Consider the following 24,916-nt stretch of genomic DNA (forward strand, 5'->3'; position numbering starts at 1 on the left):
GGTGAGCCTCCAGTGGGTGATAATAGTTGCCCTCCAGTGGGTGATAGTAGTTGCCTCCAGTGGGTGATAGTCAGCCCTCCAGTGGGTGATAGTAGTCAGCCCTCCAGTGGGTGATAGTAGTTGCCCTCCAGTGGGGGTGATAGTCAGCCCTCCAGTGGGTGATAGTCAGCCCTCCAGAGTGATAGTCAGCCCCTCCACAAGGAGTCAGCCAGTGGGTGCAGTTGCCCTCCACAAGGAGTCAGCCCTGCCACAAGGAGTCAGCCCGCCACAAGGAGTCAGCCCGCCACAAGGAGTCAGCCCGCCACAAGGAGTCAGCCCGCCACAAGGAGTCAGCCCACCACAAGGAGTCAGCCCACCACAAGGAGTCAGCCCGCCACAAGGAGTCAGCCCGCCACAAGGAGTCAGCCCACCACAAGGAGTCAGCCCGCCACAAGGAGTCAGCCTGCAGGCGCCCAGCCCACCACAAGGAGTCAGCCTGCCACAAGGAGTCAGCCTGCCACAAGGAGTCAGCCCGCCACAAGGAGTCAGCCTGCAGGCGCCCAGCCTGCCACAAGGAGTCAGCCTGCCACAAGGAGTCAGCCTGCCACAAGGAGTCAGCCTGCAGGCGCCCAGCCCACCACAAGGAGTCAGCCTGCCACAAGGAGTCCGCCTGCCACAAGGAGTCAGCCCACCACAAGGAGTCCGCCTGCCACAAGGAGTCCGCCTGCCACAAGGAGTCCGCCTGCCACAAGGAGTCAGCCCACCACAAGGAGTCAGCCTGCAGGCGCCCAGCCTGCCACAAGGAGTCAGCCTGCCACAAGGAGTCAGCCTGCAGGCGCCCAGCCTGCCACAAGGAGTCAGCCTGCCACAAGGAGTCAGCCCGCCACAAGGAGTCAGCCTGCCACAGGCGTCAGCCCACCACAAGGAGTCAGCCCGCCACAAGGAGTCAGCCCGCCACAAGGAGTCAGCCCCACAAGGAGTCAGCCACACAAGGAGTCAGCCCGCCACAAGGAGTCAGCCCGCCACAAGGAGTCAGCCCACCACAAGGAGTCAGCCCGCCACAAGGAGTCAGCCTGCAGGCGCCCAGCCCACCACAAGGAGTCAGCCTGCCACAAGGAGTCAGCCTGCCACAAGGAGTCAGCCCGCCACAAGGAGTCAGCCCGCCACAAGGAGTCAGCCTGCCACAAGGAGTCAGCCCGCCACAAGGAGTCAGCCTGCAGGCGCCCAGCCTGCCACAAGGAGTCAGCCCGCCACAAGGAGTCAGCCCGCCACAAGGAGTCAGCCCGCCACAAGGAGTCAGCCCACCACAAGGAGTCAGCCCACCACAAGGAGTCAGCCTGCAGGCGCCCAGCCCACCACAAGGAGTCAGCCTACAGGCGCCCAGCCCACCACAAGGAGTCTCTAGAGCACGATGAGCCAACTAAAGCCCCCCCTGGCCAAGCCCTCCTCTAACCTGGACGATACTGGGTCAATTGTGCGCCGCCCTATGGGACTCCCGGTCACGTCTGGTTGTGACACACTACAGCCTGGGATCGAACCCCAGGCTGTAGTGATGCCGCAACACTACGATGCAACGCCTCCCAGCACATTTGGGTGTGTAAGGTAATGTAATTGTTGACCAGTTAGCCAAAATAGTTTTGAAATTAGATATAATTGATGTTAATGTTCCACTGGGTAGAGATGAGGCCAAATGTAAGATCAGAGCCATTCTGATAGATGTGTGTCAGAAGAGATGGGACTCTGAGCCCAAGGGCCGGTGTTTATATGCCCTCTACAGAAAGGTCAGTGGACCAAGGTTTTAAAGGTCAGATTAGGAAGGAAGAGGTGGTGATTGTGTTTAGGACATTGTACATTGAACTCATCATTACATCTGGTTAGCAGCGTGTGAATGGTTTGTGGGTTAGGCCGTCATTGTAAATAAGAATTTGTTCTTAACTGACTTGCCTAGTTAAATGAAGTTTAAATAAAAAAATGTATATTTTGAACAAGATTCCAGCAGGTTAGCTCCTTGTATTGCCTGCCTTCTCACTCCTGTACACTAGGTGGCGCTAATGCACCGGGTAGTTTAGTCATGCAGAAGAATCATACCCGGAAGTACGGTGAAGCAGTAACGCAGACAGTCGGCTTATTTACCTTTCTTCAAAACAGTCTAGCGAGCTAGTTACTGTTAAAATGACAACATATAGGATTTCTGCATGTATTGCCTGGCTGGTTAGGTTTCAAATCGTTTAACGACCAGTAAATTGTTCATCTGACGTGAGTGACCTCGAGCTGATGTGAACGCAAAAGAACAACGATCAATAACATGTCGGCAGAATTCACTCTTCCCGGTTCTGACCGACCCATAATGGACGAGGTAAGACACGGGACGGACGAATGCCCGTTAGCTAGCCAGCCAAATCTAATAACATTGTCCTAGCCCGAATGCCTCACATGACATGAATGGTACAAGCTTTGTCTCAAATCGGGTTGTGAACACTCCATTGCTGTAATTGCAAGACGATGCGTAACAGAGTTGCAGTAATAGTGTAACGGATGTGAAAATAAATAGCGTTTCAATCGGTTACGTCACTTGCTCTGAGACCTTGAAGTAGTTGTTCCCCTTGCTCTGCAATGGGTGACTGTTGCCGATGTGTGCAGAGGGTCCCTGGTTCGCGCCCGGGTATGGGCGAGGGGACGGACGTAAAGTTATTCTGTTACAATAGCACAGACCGGTTATGCTCAGTCGTCTGAGAACTGATTTGATTGTAGTTGTTCATGTTACAAAGTATCAAGCTGGCGGGTTGTTTCCTGCTGCTGTTCAGTCAGTCTGTAGTCGCAACTTTGACACCATGCCACTGGGTGAGTCTTTTGAGCCAAGGCCAGTCTTATCTGGGTGGGTGCAGTCATTTGTTCCTACCAAGCACTAACACAAACACACTGATCTAGGATCCGTTTTGCTTTAGGATTACTTGGACAGGGAGGGTCTGAGGTCAGCATTCTTACTGTTAGATGCTTTGTGAAATACAGGCCCTGATTCCCTGATCAAAGTATTGGACACTCATATAGTCTACCACAGCAACACTCATATAGTCTACCACAGCAACACTCATATAGTCTACCACAGCAACACTCATATAGTCTACCACAACAACACTCATAGTCTACCACAGCAACACTCATATAGTCTACCACAGCAACACTCATATAGTCTACCACAGCAACACTCATATAGTCTACCACAGCAACACTCATATAGTCTACCACAGCAACACTCATATAGTCTACCACAGCAACACTCATATAGTCTACCACAGCAACACTCATATAGTCTACCACAGCAACACTCATATAGTCTACCGCAACAACACACTCATATAGTCTACCACAACAACACTCATATAGTCTACCACAGCAACACTCATATAGTCTACCACAACAACACTCATATAGTCTACCACAGCAACACTCATATAGTCTACCACAGCAACACTCATATAGTCTACCACAACAACACTCATATAGTCTACCACAGCAACACTCATATAGTCTACCACAGCAACACACTCATATAGTCTACCACAACAACACTCGTATAGTTTACCACAACAACACACTCATATAGTCTACCACAGCAACACTCATATAGTCTACCACAACAACACTCGTATAGTCTACCACAACAACACTCGTATAGTCTACCACAACAACACACTCATATAGTCTACCACAACAACACTCATATAGTCTACCACAGCAACACTCATATAGTCTACCACAACAACACTCATATAGTCTACCGCAACAACACTCATATAGTCTACCACAACAACACACTCATATAGTCTACCGCAACAACACTCATATAGTCTACCACAACAACACTCATATAGTCTACCGCAACAACACTCATATAGTCTACCACAACAACACTCATATAGTCTACCGCAACAACACTCATATAGTCTACCACAACAACACTCATATAGTCTACCACAACAACACTCATATAGTCTACCACAACAACACTCATATAGTCTACCACAACAACACTCGTATAGTCTACCACAACAACACTCATATAGTCTACCACAACAACACTCGTATAGTCTACCACAACAACACTCATATAGTCTACCACAACAACACTCGTATAGTCTACCACAACAACACTCGTATAGTCTACCACAACAACACTCGTATAGTCTACCACAACAACACTCGTATAGTCTACCACAACAACACTCGTATAGTCTACCACAACAACACTCGTATAGTCTACCACAACAACACACTCATATAGTCTACCACAACAACACTCGTATAGTCTACCACAACAACACTCGTATAGTCTACCGCGACAACACTCGTATAGTCTACCGCAACAACACTCGTATAGTCTACCGCAACAACACTCGTATAGTCTACCACAACAACACACTCATATAGTCTACCACAACAACACTCGTATAGTCTACCACAACAACACTCGTATAGTCTACCGCAACAACAACACTCATATAGTCTACCACAACAACACTCGTATAGTCTACCACAACAACACTCGTATAGTCTACCGCAACAACACTCGTATAGTCTTCCACAACAAAACAATAGTTCCCCTCTCCAGAACTAGTCAAGGCTGCCTTCTGCCCTTCATCCTCTTTTAGGATGATGTTAACAACCAGCCCAGCCCGTCCCCATCCCACAGCCCCCCTGCATCAGGAGAAGCTGATCAAGAGGACCAAACAGAACCAACCAAAACCTTTTCTCACGGTTGTCTGGACTGTGGGAAAGAGTTTTCCCGCCCATGTGACCTGGTGAGTTTGATGGGTTTTATTTGCCAGTTTAAAAAGAAGAAGAAATATACACACAGTACATGAAACGTGACAACACAAAAACAACAAGTCAATGACCTACCCCTGTCAGGACAACACAATGAAGTGGCTGTAAGTCAATGACCTACCCCTGTCAGGACAACACAATGAAGTGGCTGTAAGTCAATGACCTACCCCTGTCAGGACAACACAATGAAGTGGCTGTAAGTCAATGACCTACCCCTGTCAGGACAACACAATGAAGTGGCTGTAAGTCAATGACCTACCCCTGTCAGGACAACACAATGAAGTGGCTGTAAGTCAATGACCTACCCCTGTCAGGACAACACAATGAAGTGGCTGTAAGTCAATGACCTACCCCTGTCAGGACAACACAATGAAGTGGCTGTAAGTCAATGACCTACCCCTGTCAGGACAACACAATGAAGTGGCTGTAAGTCAATGACCTACCCCTGTCAGGACAACACAATGAAGTGGCTGTAAGTCAATGACCTACCCCTGTCAGGACAACACAATGAAGTGGCTGTAAGTCAATGACCTACCCCTGTCAGGACAACACAATGAAGTGGCTGTAAGTCAATGACCTACCCCTGTCAGGACAACACAATGAAGTGGCTGTAAGTCAATGACCTACCCCTGTCAGGACAACACAATGAAGTGGCTGTAAGTCAATGACCTACCCCTGTCAGGACAACACAATGAAGTGGCTGTAAGTCAATGACCTACCCCTGTCAGGACAACACAATGAAGTGGCTGTAAGTCAATGACCTACCCCTGTCAGGACAACACAATGAAGTGGCTGTAAGTCAATGACCTACCCCTGTCAGGACAACACAATGAAGTGGCTGTAAGTCAATGACCTACCCCTGTCAGGACAACACAATGAAGTGGCTGTAAGTCAATGACCTACCCCTGTCAGGACAACACAATGAAGTGGCTGTAAGTCAATGACCTACCCCTGTCAGGATAACACAATGAAACTGTAAGTCAATGACCTAACTTACAACCCATTGTGTTCCACAACACACACAACAAGTGGGAGACCCCTGTCAGGATAACACAAAACAACTCATTAATAACTTAGTCAATGACCACCACAAAGACACCATGTCAGTACACAGTGGGAGTCAAGACCTACCCCTGTCAGGACAACACAAAACAACTCATTAATAATATTCCCATTGTGTTCCACAATGGTGAGACAGTCAGAGGGTACACACAGGACAAACTACCCCTGTCAGGACAACACAAAACAACTCATTAATAACTTATTCCCATTGTGTTCCACAAGGTGAGACACCAGAGAGTACACACAGGGGAGAAGCCCTACCCCTGTCAGGATAACACAAAACAACTAATTAATAACTTATTCCCATTGTGTTCCACAAGGTGAGACACCAGAGGGTACACACAGGGGAGAAGCCCTACCCCTGTCAGGACAACACAAAACAACTCATTAATAACTTATTCCCATTGTGTTCCATAAGGTGAGACACCAGAGGGTACACACAGGGGAGAAGCCCTACCCCTGTCCTGACTGTGGCAAGAGGTTCGCCCACTCAGGAGGCCTCCGAGAACACGAGAGGATACACTCCGGAGAGAAGCCTCACTCCTGCTCTGTGTGTGGGAAGAGCTTCACCCAGAAGGGAAGTCTTAGGGTCCACCTACGGACACACACGGGGGAGAGACCTTATTCTTGCGCCGTCTGTGGCAAGAGTTACACCCAAAATGAATTTTTGAAAGTGCACCAGCGAACACACACGGGAGAGAGGCCCTACTCCTGTTCTGTGTGTGGCAAGGGCTTTGCTCAGATAGGAAACCTGAAGAAACACCAGCGGATTCACACGGGGGAGAAGCCTTACCAGTGCCTGGAGTGTGGAGCCAGTTTCACCCAGAAGGACAGCCTGAAGATGCATCAGAGGTCATTTATTTCATACTTGTTTTCATTTTGATCTCCCTGTTGTTTTACCGTAAAGTCCGTTTCCAAGTTTTAAACGCACTTTGAATAAAGAACGATTTTGATTTTAGGTCTCACACGGGAGAGAAACCCTGCGTCTGCCCCGAGTGCGGGAAGGGTTTCCGGGACAACGGGCACCTGAAAGTCCACTTGAGAGTGCATACAGGTGAGGTTGATTTTAACGATCGAAGGACATCAGTGTCTCAAAACTCTTGAGTTGTCCACAATGTGGTTATTTTAAATAAAACCTGAATCTTTATGCAGCTATTGACAGTATACATAACAGAACTGTCATTTGTCTGGGATACACATGGTAATACAACGTCCAATGAAATGCTTACTTGCGGGTTCCTTTTCAACAACAATAAGAAATAATACGAACATGAAGTAAATGGCTCATTATTGTGGAGTGACACTGTCTTTCCCACCCACCCGTCTGTCCACCCATCCATCCATCAGGGGAGAAGCCGTACTCCTGCGCCGACTGTGGGAGACGGTTCAGCCAGGCAGACGTCCTGAAGAGACACCAGATGGTGCACACAGGGGAGAAGCCGTACTTCTGCGCCCTGTGTGGGAGGAGGTTCGCCCAGCCTGCCACTCTGAAGTACCACCTCCGGACCCACGCAAGAGAGAACCAGACAGGAGGTGAGTTCAACAACACTTCCCTTTACAGCCGACGCGTTGCCACAGTAACAATTTCAGTTGGAACGATTTGAATGAACATTCCAGAATGTTACGGCAAAGCTGCAAATAGATCATTTTTCTATGTATTCAAACAGCAGATGCTAATCTTACTACGTGTAATAGAAAGACTGCATAGCAACATGTATTATTTGTATTATTATTTATGTATTTGTATTATTATTGGTAGTGACAGTTTAGACAGGAAACAGATACTCATGTTTACCTCACACTGCCTTCTGAGACTGTCGGCCACTTCACTGCCTTCTGAGACTGTCTGTCACTTCACTGCCTTCTGAGACTGTCTGTCACTTCACTGCCTTCTGAGACTGTCTGTCACTTCACTGCCTTCTGAGACTGTCGGCCACTTCACTGCCTTCTGAGACTGTCGGCCACTTCACTGCCTTCTGAGCCTGTCGGCCACTTCACTGTCTTCTGAGACTGTCTGTCACTTCACTGCCTTCTGAGACTGTCTGTCACTTCACTGCCTTCTGAGACTGTCGGCCACTTCACTGCCTTCTGAGACTGTCGGCCACTTCACTGTCTTCTGAGACTGTCGGCCACTTCACTGTCTTCTGAGACTGTCGGCCACTTCACTGCCTTCTGAGACTGTCTGCCACTTCACTGCCTTCTGAGACTGTCGGCCACTTCACTGCCTTCTGAGACTGTCGGCCACTTCACTGCCTTCTGAGACTGTCGGCCACTTCACTGCCTTCTCGGCCTGTCGGCCACTTCACTGCCTTCTGAGACTGTCGGCCACTTCACTGCCTTCTGAGACTGTCGGCCACTTCACTGCCTTCTGAGACTGTCGGCCACTTCACTGCCTTCTGAGACTGTCGGCCACTTCACTGCCTTCTGAGACTGTCGGCCACTTCACTGCCTTCTGAGACTGTCGGCCACTTCACTGCCTTCTGAGCCTGTCGGCCACTTCACTGCCTTCTGAGACTGTCGGCCACTTCACTGCCTTCTGAGACTGTCGGCCACTTCACTGCCTTCTGAGACTGTCGGCCACTTCACTGCCTTCTGAGACTGTCGGCCACTTCACTGCCTTCTGAGACTGTCGGCCACTTCACTGTCTTCTGAGACTGTCGGCCACTTCACTGTCTTCTGAGACTGTCGGCCACTTCACTGCCTTCTGAGACTGTCGGCCACTTCACTGTCTTCTGAGACTGTCGGCCACTTCACTGCCTTCTGAGACTGTCTGTCACTTCACTGCCTTCTGAGACTGTCGGCCACTTCACTGCCTTCTGAGACTGTCGGCCACTTCACTGCCTTCTGAGACTGTCGGCCACTTCACTGCCTTCTCGGCCTGTCGGCCACTTCACTGCCTTCTCGGCCTGTCGGCCACTTCACTGCCTTCTGAGACTGTCGGCCACTTCACTGCCTTCTCGGACTGTCGGCCACTTCACTGTCTTCTCGGCCTGTCGGCCACTTCACTGTCTTCTGTCGGCCTGTCGGCCACTTCACTGCCTTCTGAGACTGTCGGCCACTTCACTGCCTTCTGTCGGAGACTGCCTTCTGTCGGCCACTTCACTGCCTTCTGAGACTGTCGGCCACTTCACTGCCTTCTGAGACTGTCTGTCACTTCACTGCCTTCTGAGACTGTCTGTCACTTCCTGCCTTCTGAGACAACACACTTCACTGCCTTCTCTGAGTGAAAGTCTGAGACTGTCGGCCACTTCACTGTCTTCTCGGCCTGTCGGCCACTTCACTGCCTTCTGAGACTGTCGGCCACTTCACTGCCTTCTGAGACTGTCGGCCACTTCACTGCCTTCTGAGACTGTCGGCCACTTCACTGTCTTCTGAGACTGTCGGCCACTTCACTGTCTTCTGAGACTGTCGGCCACTTCACTGTCTTCTGAGACTGTCGGCCACTTCACTGTCTTCTGAGACTGTCGGCCACTTCACTGCCTTCTGAGACTGTCGGCCACTTCACTGCCTTCTCAGCCTGTCGGCCACTTCACTGCCTTCTCAGCCTGTCGGCCACTTCACTGCCTTCTGAGACTGTCGGCCACTTCACTGCCTTCTGAGACTGTCGGCCACTTCACTGCCTTCTGAGACTGTCGGCCACTTCACTGCCTTCTGAGACTGTCGGCCACTTCACTGCCTTCTGAGACTGTCGGCCACTTCACTGCCTTCTCAGCCTGTCGGCCACTTCACTGCCTTCTCAGCCTGTCGGCCACTTCACTGCCTTCTGTCGGCCACTTCACTGCCTTCTGTCGGCCACTTCACTGCCTTCTGAGACTGTCGGCCACTTCACTGCCTTCTGAGACTGTCGGCCACTTCACTGCCTTCTGAGACTGTCGGCCACTTCACTGCCTTCTGAGACTGTCGGCCACTTCACTGCCTTCTGAGACTGTCGGCCACTTCACTGCCTTCTGAGGCTGTCTGTCACTTCACTGCCTTCTGAGACTGTCGGCCACTTCACTGCCTTCTGAGACTGTCGGCCACTTCACTGCCTTCTGAGACTGTCGGCCAGACACTGTCTTCTCGGTACCGTCGGCCACTACACTGCCTTCTGAGACTGTCGGCCACTTCACTGCCTTCTGAGACTGTCGGCCACTTCACTGCCTTCTGAGACTGTCGGCCACTTCACTGCCTTCTGAGACTGTCGGCCACTTCACTGCCTTCTGAGACTGTCGGCCACTTCACTGCCTTCTGAGACTGTCGGCCACTTCACTGCCTTCTGAGACTGTCGGCCACTTCACTGCCTTCTGAGACTGTCGGCCACTTCACTGCCTTCTGAGACTGTCGGCCACTTCACTGCCTTCTGAGACTGTCGGCCACTTCACTGCCTTCTGAGACTGTCGGCCACTTCACTGCCTTCTGAGACTGTCGGCCACTTCACTGCCTTCTGAGACTGTCGGCCACTTCACTGTTCTGAGAAACACTTCACTGAAATTCTGTCGGCCACTTCACTGTCTTCTGAGACAGGACTTCACTGTCTTCTGAGACTGTCGGCCACTTCACTGTCTTCTGAGACTGTCGGCTACACTGTCTTCTGAGACTGTCGGCCACTTCACTGCCTTTTGAGACTGTCGGCCACTTCACTGCCTTCTGAGACTGTCTGTCACTTCACTGCCTTCTGAGACTGTCTGTCACTTCACTGCCTTCTGAGACTGTCGGCCACTTCACTGTCTTCTCGGCCTGTCGGCCACTTCACTGTCTTCTGAGACTGTCGGCCACTTCACTGCCTTCTGAGACTGTCTGTCACTTCACTGCCTTCTGAGACTGTCTGTCACTTCACTGCCTTCTGAGACTGTCTGTCACTTCACTGCCTTCTGAGACTGTCGGCCACTTCACTGTCTTCTCGGCCTGTCGGCCACTTCACTGTCTTCTGAGACTGTCGGCCACTTCACTGCCTTCTGAGACTGTCGGCCACTTCACTGTCTTCTGAGACTGTCGGCCACTTCACTGTCTTCTGAGACTGTCGGCCACTTCACTGCCTTCTGAGACTGTCGGCCACTTCACTGCCTTCTGAGACTGTCGGCCACTTCAAACAGCCTGTCGGCCACTTCACTGCCTTTCACTCGGCCGCTTCACTGCCTTCTGAGACTGTCGGCCACTTCACTGCCTTCTGAGACTGTCGGCCACTTCACTGCCTTCTGAGACTGTCGGCCACTTCACTGCCTTCTGAGACTGTCGGCCACTTCACTGCCTTCTCAGCCTGTCGGCCACTTCACTGCCTTCTGTCGGCCACTTCACTGCCTTCTGAGACTGTCGGCCACTTCACTGCCTTCTGAGACTGTCGGCCACTTCACTGCCTTCTGAGACTGTCGGCCACTTCACTGCCTTCTGAGACTGTCGGCCACTTCACTGCCTTCTGAGACTGTCGGCCACTTCACTGCCTTCTGAGACTGTCGGCCACTTCACTGCCTTCTGAGACTGTCGGCCACTTCACTGCCTTCTGAGGCTGTCTGTCACTTCACTGCCTTCTGAGACTGTCGGCCACTTCACTGCCTTCTGAGACTGTCTGCCACTTCACTGCCTTCTGAGACTGTCGGCCACTACACTGTCTTCTCGGCCCGTCGGCCACTACACTGCCTTCTGAGACTGTCGGCCACTTCACTGCCTTCTGAGACTGTCGGCCACTTCACTGCCTTCTGAGACTGTCGGCCACTTCACTGCCTTCTGAGACTGTCGGCCACTTCACTGCCTTCTGAGACTGTCGGCCACTTCACTGCCTTCTGAGACTGTCGGCCACTTCACTGCCTTCTGAGACTGTCGGCCACTTCACTGCCTTCTGAGACTGTCGGCCACTTCACTGTCTTCTGAGACTGTCGGCCACTTCACTGCCTTCTGTCGGCCACTTCACTGTCTTCTGAGACTGTCGGCCACTTCACTGCCTTCTGAGACTGTCGGCCACTTCACTGCCTTCTGAGACTGTCGGCCACTTCACTGCCTTCTGAGACTGTCGGCCACTTCACTGCCTTCTGAGACTGTCGGCCACTTCACTGCCTTCTGAGACTGTCGGCCACTTCACTGCCTTCTGAGACTGTCGGCCACTTCACTGCCTTCTGAGACTGTCGGCCACTTCACTGTCTTCTGAGACTTCGGAGACTGCCTTCTGTCGGCCACTTCACTGCCTTCTGAGACTGTCGGCCACTTCACTGTCTTCTGAGACTGTCGGCCACTTCACTGCCTTCTGAGACTGTCGGCCACTTCACTGCCTTCTGAGACTGTCGGCCACTTCACTGCCTTCTGAGACTGTCGGCCACTTCACTGCCTTCTGAGACTGTCGGCCACTTCACTGTCTTCTGAGACTGTCGGCCACTTCACTGCCTTCTGAGACTGTCGGCCACTTCACTGCCTTCTGAGACTGTCGGCCACTTCACTGCCTTCTGAGACTGTCGGCCACTTCACTGCCTTCTGAGACTGTCGGCCACTTCACTGTCTTCTGAGACTGTCGGCCACTTCACTGCCTTCTGAGACTGTCGGCCACTTCACTGCCTTCTGAGACTGTCGGCCACTTCACTGCCTTCTGAGACTGTCGGCCACTTCACTGTCTTCTGAGACTGTCGGCCACTTCACTGCCTTCTGAGACTGTCGGCCACTTCACTGCCTTCTGAGACTGTCGGCCACTTCACTGCCTTCTGTCGGCCACTTCACTGCCTTCTGAGACTGTCGGCCACTTCACTGCCTTCTGAGACTGTCGGCCACTTCACTGCCTTCTGAGACTGTCGGCCACTTCACTGCCTTCTGAGACTGTCTGCCACTTCACTGCCTTCTGAGACTGTCGGCCACTTCACTGTCTTCTCGGCCGTCGGCCACTTCACTGCCTTCTGAGACTGTCGGCCACTTCACTGCCTTCTGAGACTGTCGGCCACTTCACTGTCTTCTCGGCCTGTCGGCCACTTCACTGCCTTCTGAGACTGTCGGCCACTTCACTGCCTTCTGAGACTGTCGGCCACTTCACTGCCTTCTGAGACTGTCGGCCACTTCACTGCCTTCTGAGACTGTCGGCCACTTCACTGCCTTCTGAGACTGTCGGCCACTTCACTGCCTTCTGAGACTGTCGGCCACTTCACTGTCTTCTGAGACTGTCGGCCACTTCACTGCCTTCTGTCGGCCACTTCACTGTCTTCTGAGACTGTCGGCCACTTCACTGTCTTCTGAGACTGTCGGCCACTTCACTGTCTTCTGAGACTGTCGGCCACTACACTGTCTTCTGAGACTGTCGGCCACTTCACTGCCTTCTGAGACTGTCGGCCACTTCACTGCCTTCTGAGACTGTCGGCCACTTCACTGTCTTCTGAGACTGTCGGCCACTTCACTGCCTTCTGAGACTGTCGGCCACTTCACTGCCTTCTGAGACTGTCGGCCACTTCACTGCCTTTTGAGACTGTCGGCCACTTCACTGTCTTCTGAGACTGTCGGCCACTTCACTGCCTTCTGAGACTGTCGGCCACTTCACTGCCTTCTGAGACTGTCGGCCACTTCACTGCCTTCTGAGACTGTCGGCCACTTCACTGCCTTCTGAGACTGTCGGCCACTTCACTGCCTTCTCGGTCACTGCCTTCTGTCGGCCACTTCACTGCCTTCTGAGACTGTCGGCCACTTCACTGCCTTCTGAGACTGTCGGCCACTTCACTGCCTTCTGAGACTGTCTGTCACTTCACTGCCTTCTGAGACTGTCGGCCACTTCACTGCCTTCTGAGACTGTCGGCCACTTCACTGTCTTCTGAGACTGTCGGCCACTTCACTGCCTTCTGAGACTGTCGGCCACTTCACTGCCTTCTGAGACTGTCGGCCACTTCACTGCCTTCTGAGACTGTCGGCCACTTCACTGTCTTCTGAGACTGTCGGCCACTACACTGCCTTCTGAGACTGTCGGCCACTTCACTGCCTTCTGAGACTGTCGGCCACTTCACTGTCTGTCGGCCACTTCACTGCCTTCTGAGACTGTGGCCACTTCACTGCCTTCTGAGACTGTCGGCCACTTCACTGCCTTCTGAGACTGGAGGAACTTCACTGCCTTCTGAGACTGTCTGTCACTTCACTGCCTTCTGAGACTGTCGGCCACTACACTGTCTTCTGGCCCGTGGCCACTACACTGCCTTCTGAGACAGGCCACTACACTGCCTTCTGAGACTGTCGGCCACTACACTGCCTTCTGAGACTGTCGGCCACTTACACTGTCTTCTGAGGCCCGTCGGCCACTTCACTGCCTTCTGAGACTGTCGGCCACTTCACTGCCTTCTGAGACTGTCGGCCACTTCACTGCCTTCTGAGACTGTCGGCCACTTCACTGCCTTCTGAGACTGTCGGCCACTTCACTGCCTTCTGGACTGTCGGCCACTTCACTGCCTTCTGAGACTGTCGGATGGACTTTGCCTTCTGAGACTGGGGCCACTTCACTGTCTTCTGAGACTGTCGGGCCACTTCACTGCCTTCTGTCGGCCACTTCACTGTCTTCTGAGACTGTGGCCACTTCACTGTCTTCTGAGACTGTCGGCCACTTCACTGTCTTCTGAGACAGGGTCACTATCACTTCTGAGACTCTCGGCAAGAACACTGCCTTCTGAGACTGTCGGCCACTTCACTGCCTTCTGAGATGTCGGCCACTTCACTGCCTTCTGAGACTGGGCCACTTCACTGCCTTCTGAGGGGCCACTTCTGCCTTTGAGACAGGCCACTTCACTGCCTTTGAGACTGTCGGCCACTTCACTGCCTTCTGAGACTGTCGGCCACTTCACTGTCTTCTGAGGGGGCCACTTCACTGTCTTCTGAGACTGTCGGCCACTTCACTGCCTTCTGAGACTGTCGGCCACTTCTGCCTTCTGAGACTGTCAGGCCACTACACTGTCTTCTGAGAGCCACTACACTGTCTTCTGAGACTGTCGGCCACTTCCTGTCTTCTGAGACTGTCGGCCACTTCACTGCCTTCTGAGACTGTGGCCACTTCTGCCTTCTGAGACTGTCGGCCACTTCAATGTGAGAGACTGTCGGCCACTTCACTGACTTCTGAGACTGTCGGCCACTTACTGCCTTCTGAGACTGTCGGCCACTTCACTGCCTTCTGAGACTGTCGGCCACTTCACTGCCTTCTGAGACTGAGAGCCACTTCACTGCCTTCTGTCGGCCACTTCACTGCCTTCTACGGCCACTTCACTTCTGTGGCTAGCATTCTAACTAATCACAAACCTTCTGTCCCACTTCACTGCCTTCTGATGGTCCATGACACTGCCTTCTGAGACTGTCGGCCACTTCACTGCCTTCTGGACTGTCTGTCACTTCACTGCCTTCTGAGACTGTCGGCCACTTCACTGCCTTCTGACCCTGTCGGCCATCTTCACTGTCTTCTGAGACTGTCGGCCACTTCACTGTCTTCTGAGACTGTCGGCCACTTCACTGCCTTCTGAGACTGTCGGCCACTTCACTGCCTTCTGAGACTGTCGGCCACTTCACTGCCTTCTGAGACTGTCTGTCACTTCACTGCCGACACAAAACAAACAGAACGCTGTTGCTAGCATTCTAACGTTCACAAACCATTTCCCCAGGGCCTCAATGCTGCCCAGTGTGTGGACAGGACCTCCCTACAGAGCAGGCTCTGAGAAAACACCTGCAGGCACACATGGGGGAGGACCTCGGTCACAACGGGGGACAGGAAGACGGGGAGGAGGAAGTTGGTGGTCTGATCAATTCTGATGGAGAGGACGTTGGCTGGGACCCTTCTCATCTTAGTAAGTGGAGGCAGGTTATTCGTCCCTATTGGCTCCCTATTCCCTACGTAGTGCACTACTTTAGACCATCCATCCTTCCATCAAATGATAAGCATGAGAGATCAACTACTTTACCATCCATCCTTCCAGATACAGGAGAGAGAGTCTCATTATAACCTCCATACAGGAGAGAGTCCTGTAGTCTCATTATAACCCATAATACCAACCTATCCTACAGGAGAGAGTCCTGACTCTGGTAGTCTCATTATAACCCATAATACCAACCTCTCTCCACAGGAGAGAGTCCTGTCCGTGGCTCCGGTAGTGAAGAAAGTCCTGCTACATCAGACATCAACAAGGTGGGAGAAAATTAGCTTTATACATGTTACTGTAAACTAATGTAATCTATTTCAGGGGCCAAATGTATCAAGCATCTCAGAGTCGGAGTGCTGATCTAAGATCAGTTTAGCATTTTAGATTATAAATAATGGACAAGGGGGGACCTGATCCTAGATCAGCTCTCCTATTGGATCTGATATGTACAAGGGGGCCTGTTCCTAGATCAGCTCTCCTATTGGATCTGAACAACATCACATGTACAAGGGGACCTGATCCTAGATCCGCTCTCCTATTGGATCTGAACAACATCACCTGATCCTAGATCAGCTCTCCTATTGGATCTGATCTGAACAGCATCACATGTACAAGGGGATCACTTCTCCTATTGGATCTGAACAACATCACCTGATCCTAGATCAGCTCTCCTATTGGATCTGAACAGCATCACATGTACAAGGGGACCTGATCCTAGATCAGCTCTCCTATTGGATCTGAACAACATCACATGTACAAGGGGACCTGATCCTAGATCAGCTCTCCTATTGGATCTGAACAACATCACATGAACAAGGGGACCTGATCCTAGATCAGCTCTCCTATTGGATCTGAACAACATCACCTGATCCTAGATCAGCTCTCCTATTGGATCTGAACAACATCACATGTACAGGGGATCTGATCCTAGATCAGTTCTCCTATTGGATCTGAACAACATCACCTGATCCTAGATCAGCTCTCCTATTGGATCTGATCTGAACAGCATCACATGTACAAGGGGACCTGATCCTAGATCAGCTCTCCTATTGGATCTGAACAACATCACCTGTTCCTAGATCAGCTCTCCTATTGGATCTGAACAACATCACCTGTTCCTAGATCAGCTCTCCTATTGGATCTGAACAACATCACATGTACAAGGGGATCTGATCCTAGATCAGCTCTCCTCCTCTGAGCTGTTTTATTAACACAGACCCTGATCTTCAGAGGAAATATTACTTCCTGTATTATTGACCACTGTTTTCATTCTAGAATCCCTGACCAATCCGGATCCGGATCCGGATCGTCACCTGATGACAGAGAGGTCTTCAGTCAGACACTGGGTCCTGATGACAGAGAGGCCTTCAGTCAGACACTGGGTCCTGATGACAGAGAGGCCTTCAGTCAGACACTGGGTCCTGATGACAGAGAGGCCTTCAGTCAGACACTGGGTCCTCTGACTGCCTTTATTAACACAGACCCTGATCTTCAGTCAGACACTGGGTCCTGATGACAGAGGTCTTCATTCTAGAGGTCCCTGTGACCAGGTCTTCAGTCAGACACTGGGTCCTGATGACAGAGAGGTCTTCAGTCAGACACTGGGTCCTGATGACAGAGAGGCCTTCAGTCAGACACTGGGTCCTGATGACAGAGAGGTCTTCAGTCAGACACTGGGTCCTGATGACAGAGAGGTCTTCAGTCAGACACTGGGTCCTGATGACAGAGAGGCCTTCAGTCAAACACTGGGTCCTGATGACAGAGAGGTCTTCAGTCAGACACTGGGTCCTGACGACAGAGAGGTCTTCAGTCAGACACTGGGTCCTGATGACAGAGAGGCCTTCAGTCAGACACTGGGTCCTGATGACAGAGAGGTCTTCAGTCAGACACTGGGGATGAACATTAAAGTAGTGGAGGAGGAGGAGCTGGAGGACTTGAGTCAAACTGTTGGGGTGACAGTTAAAGAAGAAGAGGAAGAGGTGGAGCTGGAGGACTTGAGTCAAACTGTTGGGGTGATTGTTAAAGAAGAAGAGGATGATGAGGAAGTCAGCAGATTCATTCTGTCCACAGTAGAAGAAGTGGACTGGGAGGCTGTTGAACTTAGTAAGTAGAGGGAGGGAGTCTGTTGAACTTGGTAAGTAGAGGGAGGGAGTCTGTTGAACTTGGTAAGTAGAGGGAGGGAGTCTGTTGAACTTGGTAAGTAGAGGGAGGGAGTCTGTTGAACTTGGCAAGTAGAGGGAGGGAGGCTGTTGAACTTGGTAAGTAGAGGGAGGGAGTCTGTTGAACTTGGTAAGTAGAGGGAGGGAGGCTGTTGAACTTAAAGAAACATGAAGTAATGAGGACTTACCATCTCTGTGTCCCAAATGGCATCCTATCCCCTACTTTAGACCAGAGCTCATAGGGAATAGGGTGCCATCCTATCCCCTACTTTAGACCAGAGCTCAATAGGGAATAGGGTGCCATCCTATCCCCTACTTTAGACCAGAGTTCTATGGGGAATAGGGTGCCATCCTATCCCCTACTTTAGACCAGAGTTCTATGGGGAATAGGGTGCCATCCTATCCCCTACTTTAGACCAGAGTTCTATGGGGAATAGGGTGCCATCCTATCCCCTACTTTAGACCAGAGTTCTATGGGGAATAGGGTGCCATCCTATCCCCTACTTTAGACCAGAGTTCTATGGGGAATAGGGTGCCATCCTATCCCCTACTTTAGACCAGAGTTCTATGGGGAATAGGGTGCCATCCTATCCCCTACTTTAGACCAGAGTTCTATGGGGAATAGGGTGCCATCCTATCCCCTACTTTAGACCAGAGTTCTATGGGGAATAGGGTGCCATCTGGGTAACATCTCATATGTTAAAGGTTGCGTTGTGTATTTCCCATATTGTGTTCTATATGTAACCTGTACTTACTGTTCCCATAGGAATAGGGTCCTACTATCCCCACTTTGCTCAGAGTTCTATGGGGAATAGGGTGCCATCCCCCAGCAGACCAAGCTCAACAGCTAAACACCATCATCATCCCTACAGACCAACATAAGCCTAACTCCTATCCCCTACTTTGACCAGAGCTCATAGGGAATAGGGTGCCATTGATTAGACCAGAGTTCTATGGGGAATAGGGTGCCATCCTATCCCCTATTTAGAGTTTAAGTTCTGAATAGGGTGCCATCCTACCTACTTTAGACAGAGTTCTATGGGGAATAGGGTGGTATCCCCTACTTTAGACCAGATTCTATGGGGAATAGGGTGCCATCCTATCCCTACTTTAGATTGGGAATAGGGAACATCCTTCCCCTACTTTAGACCAGAGTTCTATGGGGAATAGGGTGCCATCCTATCCCCTATTTTAGACCAGAGTTCTATGGGGAATAGGGTGCCATCTGGGTAACATCTCATATGTTAAAGGTTGCGTTGTGTATTTCCCATATTGTGTTCTTATATGTAACCTGTACTTACTGTTCCCATAGGAGAGAGTCCTAACCACTGCTCAGACTGTGAGGAGAGACCTCCCCAGCAGGAGAATCACACAGCTAAACACCATCATCACCACACAGAGAACACAAGCCTAACTCCTGCTCCGACTCTATTTGAAGGACCTGATCAAAGCCATTGATTAGGAAATAATTAGGTTCATGATATCATTTAGTTACTGTACCCTATTACAGATATGTCTGTTTAATTAATTGTATTTGATTGAATCCAGGCAACAACCTGCTTCTCTGCTCCATGCATAAGAAACTGGGTGGTTTAACCCTGAATACTGATTTACATAATAACTATCCAATATACCACAGGTATGACAAAACTACATTTCCAGGCACTCAAATTACGTTGCTCCATGCATAAGAACAGTATTTAACCGTGGTAAATTAATAATAACATCCAATATGGCCAATATACCACAGCTAATAACTATCCAGGCACTCTGTCGTTGCTCCATGCATAAGAACAGTATTTAACCATGGTAAATTAATAATAACTATCCAATATACCACAGCTAATAACTATCCAGGCACTCCGTCGTTGCTCCATGCATAAGAACAGTATTTAACCGTGGTAAATTAATAATAACTATCCAATATACCACAGCTAATAACTATCCAGGCACTCCGTCGTTGCTCCATGCATAAGAACAGTATTTAACCGTGGTAAATTAATAATAACTATCCAATATACCACAGCTAATAACTATCCAGGCACTCCGTCGTTGCGCCATGCATAAGAACAGTATTTAACCGTGGTAAATTTGCCATATACCACACCCCTTCGGACCTTATTTCTTAAATAGACCGTTCAATCTTAATTCTAGGGTGACCAGACGTCCCCGATTTTGGTGGCCAGTACCCGGATATAACTGTCCCAGAAAAATGTCTCTGATTAGGCTTCAGAAAGAAAAAGTTAAATTGACTCTGATATTTCCATTAAAAAGAATGGCTGTCCCATCCCTGTCCCAAGCTCGTTTGCTCCCGCAGCTTTGTCACCGGCTTTTATGACGACGTTTAATCAGTGATACATAAAACCACCATATGAACAGCCATGTCCAGATTTTGGTGACAGTTTTTCACGAGAATGTTCTAAAATCGTAATAAAAACAACATGCAATTTCAGGGTTTCCTTTAGGAAAAGTAGGCGCCGGACATCACGGCGGGGAATTTGTCGGACATTTTAGAAATGTAACGGACATTCATATGCATTCAGACCTCACCTGGCGCAGCCAGCGCCATCAATAAACGAGGAATGTTGGGAGCCCCATTTTTACATGTTCTTAAAAACAGACAATAACAAATGACAAAAACACTGTTCCCTGTGTTTTGTTGTGTAGCATTGGCAAAACTTTATATATATATAAAAAGACTACTTTCCTAAAACATGAATTGTCCTCCTGTCGTGGTGACTAGTACCTCCCAGACGTCCTACTGGGTCCACTGCCGCGCGGATGGTCTTTGCCTGTGGATCTTCTCTTGACCGCAGGCCGCGGTATGAGCCTCTTTCCTGGTGAGGGGGGCCTCTCGGTCTTCCTACCCGAGGCGGAGTTAGCAATGGAGCCCTGGGCTTCACTTTATCAACCGGGTCACCCCTCTTGGTACATCTCTGCTTGCCACAGAGGTTAGTTCACTCCTTCCTACTGGAAACATTTCACCGGGTAGTTGGTGACACGGTATACTATCCGTCAGCGGGGGTATTTCTGTGTACAACATCAACGAGTAATCAGATATTTATTTATAGTCTGTTCGGCGCTATTTTAGCGTGGCCCAGTTCTTACTGCGTGTTATCTCGTATTTCACGCGAGATACGTTCAACCGTTATACTAGGTTATTTGTATGCGCGTGGCATAGTCTCAGACAACACACTCACCGGTGAGTCACACTCGCCAAATCCCGGTTATTTATTGAAATAAATTCTTAACTGAAAGCAGGGGTTCAAGCACTTCATCTGAGTAAGGACAAACTACAGCCTACTCAGTGGTCTTCACACAGTCACCCTCGAGCTCCCCTGTGGTTTCCTGCTAGAGCCCACAATATGGACTCGCTGCAGGACACCTGAAGCTGCCTGAGCCTGTAGTTGTTATAATGCTACTCTTCTTCTTCGGCACTTTATTCAACAAATCATTTAACTAGTTAATGAAACCCAGTAACACTTCTCTTTTAGTTCCACAGTTTCACAAATGCTGGAATTTATATATATATATATTTTATTTTTATTTTTATTTTTTTATATTGCAATTACAATTCAGTAGCTTCTAACAATGGTAATTAAGTTCTGTTCTTACCTCAAGAGTCTTCTAACTTCTAACAATAGTAATTAAGTTCTGAGTCTTCTTCTAACAATAGTAATTAAGTTCTGTTCTTACCTCAAGAGACTTCTAACAATAGTAATTGAGTTCTGTTCTTACCTCAAGAGACTTCTAACAATAGTAATTAAGTTCTGTTCTTACCTCAAGAGACTTCTAACAATAGTAATTGAGTTCTGTTCTTACCTCAAGAGACTCTAACTTCTAACAATAGTAATTGAGTTATGTTCTTACCTCAAGAGACTTCTAACAATAGTAATTGAGTTATGTTCTTACCTCAAGAGACTTCTAACTTCTAACAATAGTAATTAAGTTATGTTCTTACCTCAAGAGACTTCTAACAATAGTAATTGAGTTCTGTTCTTACCTCAAGAGACTTCTAACAATCAGTCAGTTCTGTTCTTACCTCAAGAGACTTCTAACAATTTTAATTGGTTTTTTCTCCTACCTCAAGATATGCCTCTTTTCTAACACACAAGACATCCTCAACCTGACACTTGACATTTCAAGAGACGTTATGTTCGTTACGTCTACACAGAGTCAGATAAACACAGTGGTTCCTTTAACAATAGTCTAATTGAGTCAGATAAACACAGTGGTTCCTTTCAACGAGACGTCTAACAGAGTCAGATAAACACAGTGGTTCCTTTCTTACGTCTACACAGAGTCAGATAAACACAGTGGTTCCTTTAATTGAGTTACATGTTCAGATAAACACAGTGGTTCCTTTAACAATAGTCTACACAGAGTCAGATAAACACAGTGGTTCTTTACGTCAAGAGACTTCTACACAGATCAGATAAACACAGTGGTGTTTTACCTCAAGAGACTTCTACACAATAGATAAGTGGTTCCTTGTTCTTACGTCTAAGAGACTTCAGATAAACAATGGTTCCTGTTCTTACCGTCTACAGAGAGTCAGATAAACACAGTGGTTCCTGATCTGTTACACGTCTCCCTACACAGAGTCAGATAAACACAGTGGTTCCTGACGTCTTCCCCAGAGTCAGATAAACCAGTGGTTCCTTTCTCGTCTACACAGAGTCAGATAAACACAGTGGTTTTTACACTGACGTCCCAGAGTCAGATAAACACAGTGGTTCCTTGACACGTACAGCTACACAAGACATAAACACAGTGGTTCCTTTACACGTGACGTTTAAACACAGAGTCAGATAAACACAGTGGTTCCTTTACACGTGACGTCTACACAGAGTCAGATAAACACAGTGGTTCCTTTACACGTGACGTCTACACAGAGTCAGATAAACACAGTGGTTCCTTTACACGTGACGTCTACACAGAGTCAGATAAACACAGTGGTTCCTTTACACGTGACGTCTACACAGAGTCAGATAAACACAGTGGTTCCTTTACACGTGACGTCTACACAGAGTCAGATAAACACAGTGGTTCCTTTACACGTGACGTCTACACAGAGTCAGATAAACACAGTGGTTCCGTGCCATCAGGCAACTGTACCAACTCCTCCCAGAGTCAGATAAACACAGTGGTTCCTTTGTGGTCTACACAGAGTCAGATAAACACAGTGGTTCCTTTACACGTGACGTCTACACAGAGTCAGATAAACACAGTGGTTCCTTGCGTACGTCTACACAGAGTCAGATAAATCAGTGGAGGGAGGAGTCACACAGAGTCAGATAAACACAGTGGTTCAGTGTTACCATGACTCTGTCTGGAGACAGAGGGAGGAGTAAACACAGTGGTTCCTTTCCGTTGTCTCAGTGATAAACACAGTGGTTCTGTCTGGAGACTGGAGGGACAGTCACGTGATGTCATCTCTTCGTGTTGTCTCAGTGTTACCAACTCCATCCCAGCGTTGAGATCTTACAGGGTGGAGACTGGAGGGAGCAGTGGATCATCTTCATTGTCTCAGTGTTACCAATCAGGTGGAGGGAGGTGTCACCAGGTCCTCTTCCTTGTCTCATTGTTACCATGACTCTGTCTGGAGACTGGAGGGAGGAGTCACCAGGTCCTCTTCCTTGTCTCAGTGTTACCATGACTCTGTCTGGAGACTGGAGGGAGGAGTCACCAGGTCGCCTTCCTTGTCTCAGTGTTACCACGACTCTGTCTGGAGACTGGAGGGAGGAGTCACCAGGTCCTCTTCCTTGTCTCAGTGTTACCATGACTCTGTCTGGAGACTGGAGGGAGGAGTCACCAGGTCCTCTTCCTTGTCTCAGTGTTACCATGACTCTGTCTGGAGACTGGAGGGAGGAGTCACCAGGTCCTCTTCCTTGTCTCAGTGTTACCATGACTCTGTCTGGAGACTGGAGGGAGGTGTCACCAGGTCCTCTTCCTTGTCTCAGTGTTACCATGACTCTGTCTGGAGACTGGGGGGAGTGAGGAGTCACCAGGTCCTCTTCTTTGTCTCAGTGTTACCATGACTCTGTCTGGAGACTGGAGGGAGGAGTCACCAGGTCCTCTTCCTTGTCTCAGTGTTACCATGACTCTGTCTGGAGACTGGAGGGAGGAGTCACCAGGTCCTCTTCCTTGTCTCAGTGTTACCATGACTCTGTCTGGAGACTGGAGGGAGGAGTCACCAGGTCCTCTTCCTTGTCTCAGTGTTACCATGACTCTGTCTGGAGACTGGAGGGAGGAGTCACCAGGTCCTCTTCCTTGTCTCAGTGTTACCATGACTCTGTCTGGAGACTGGAGGGAGGAGTCACCAGGTCCTCTTCTTTGTCTCAGTGTTACCATGACTCTGTCTGGAGACTGGAGGGAGGAGTCACCAGGTCCTCTTCCTTGTCTCAGTGTTACCACGACTCTGTCTGGAGACTGGAGGGAGGAGTCACCAGGTCCTCTTCCTTGTCTCAGTGTTACCATGACTCTGTCTGGAGACTGGAGGGAGGTGTCACCAGGTCCTCTTCCTTGTCTCAGTGTTACCATGACTGTCTGTCTGGAGACTGGAGGGAGGAGTCACCAGGTCCTCTTCCTTGTCTCAGTGTTACCATGACTCTGTCTGGAGACTGGAGGGAGGAGGAGTCACCAGGTCCTCTTCCTTGTCTCAGTGTTACCATGACTCTGTCTGGAGACTGGAGGGAGGAGTCACCAGGTCCTCTTCCTTGTCTCAGTGTTACCATGACTCTGTCTGGAGACTGGAGGGAGGAGTCACCAGGTCCTCTTCTTTGTCTCAGTGTTACCATGACTCTGTCTGGAGACTGGAGTCCACTGTATGAGTTATATATACACATATTTATTTATATTAAATAATATATATATAGATAAATATATATATATATTTATATATTTATATATATTATATATATATATATTTATATATTTATATATATATATATATATATTAAATATTTTTATATTATATATTTATTTATTTAATACATCAAATACTCCATAATATATCACAATTATATACATATATATATACATTTATATATATATAATATATATAAG

General features: G+C 49.3%; 2 protein-coding genes across 3 annotated transcripts; both read left to right on the plus strand.

Moving 5' to 3' along the window:
- The first annotated feature begins 1,588 nt into the window (after positions 1–1,588).
- LOC127927963 (zinc finger protein 239-like) lies at positions 1,589–16,062 on the plus strand. Of its 2 annotated transcripts, none has more exons than XM_052514744.1 (7): positions 1,589–2,335; positions 4,629–4,778; positions 6,284–6,717; positions 6,825–6,919; positions 7,213–7,398; positions 15,435–15,617; positions 15,894–16,062. In XM_052514744.1, the coding sequence occupies exons 1-7, from the start codon at positions 2,285–2,287 to the stop codon at positions 15,968–15,970; spliced, it is 1,176 nt and encodes a 391-aa protein (XP_052370704.1). In that variant the 5' UTR covers positions 1,589–2,284; the 3' UTR covers positions 15,971–16,062. The 2 variants fall into 2 exon arrangements, with proteins under 2 accessions (XP_052370704.1, XP_052370703.1); XM_052514743.1 differs by lacking the exon at positions 1,589–2,335 and adding an exon at positions 2,351–2,820.
- A 535-nt stretch (positions 16,063–16,597) lies between these two features.
- On the plus strand, positions 16,598–19,386 carry LOC127927956 (uncharacterized). Its single transcript, XM_052514720.1, has 4 exons — positions 16,598–16,624; positions 16,906–17,016; positions 17,240–17,792; positions 19,161–19,386. Exons 1-4 carry the CDS (start codon positions 16,598–16,600, stop codon positions 19,304–19,306), a joined length of 837 nt encoding a protein of 278 aa, XP_052370680.1. The 3' UTR covers positions 19,307–19,386.
- Positions 19,387–24,916: the final 5,530 nt, after the last annotated feature.

The sequence above is a fragment of the Oncorhynchus keta genome, unplaced genomic scaffold (assembly GCF_023373465.1).
Source record: "Oncorhynchus keta strain PuntledgeMale-10-30-2019 unplaced genomic scaffold, Oket_V2 Un_scaffold_19987_pilon_pilon, whole genome shotgun sequence".
NCBI lineage: Eukaryota > Metazoa > Chordata > Actinopteri > Salmoniformes > Salmonidae > Oncorhynchus > Oncorhynchus keta.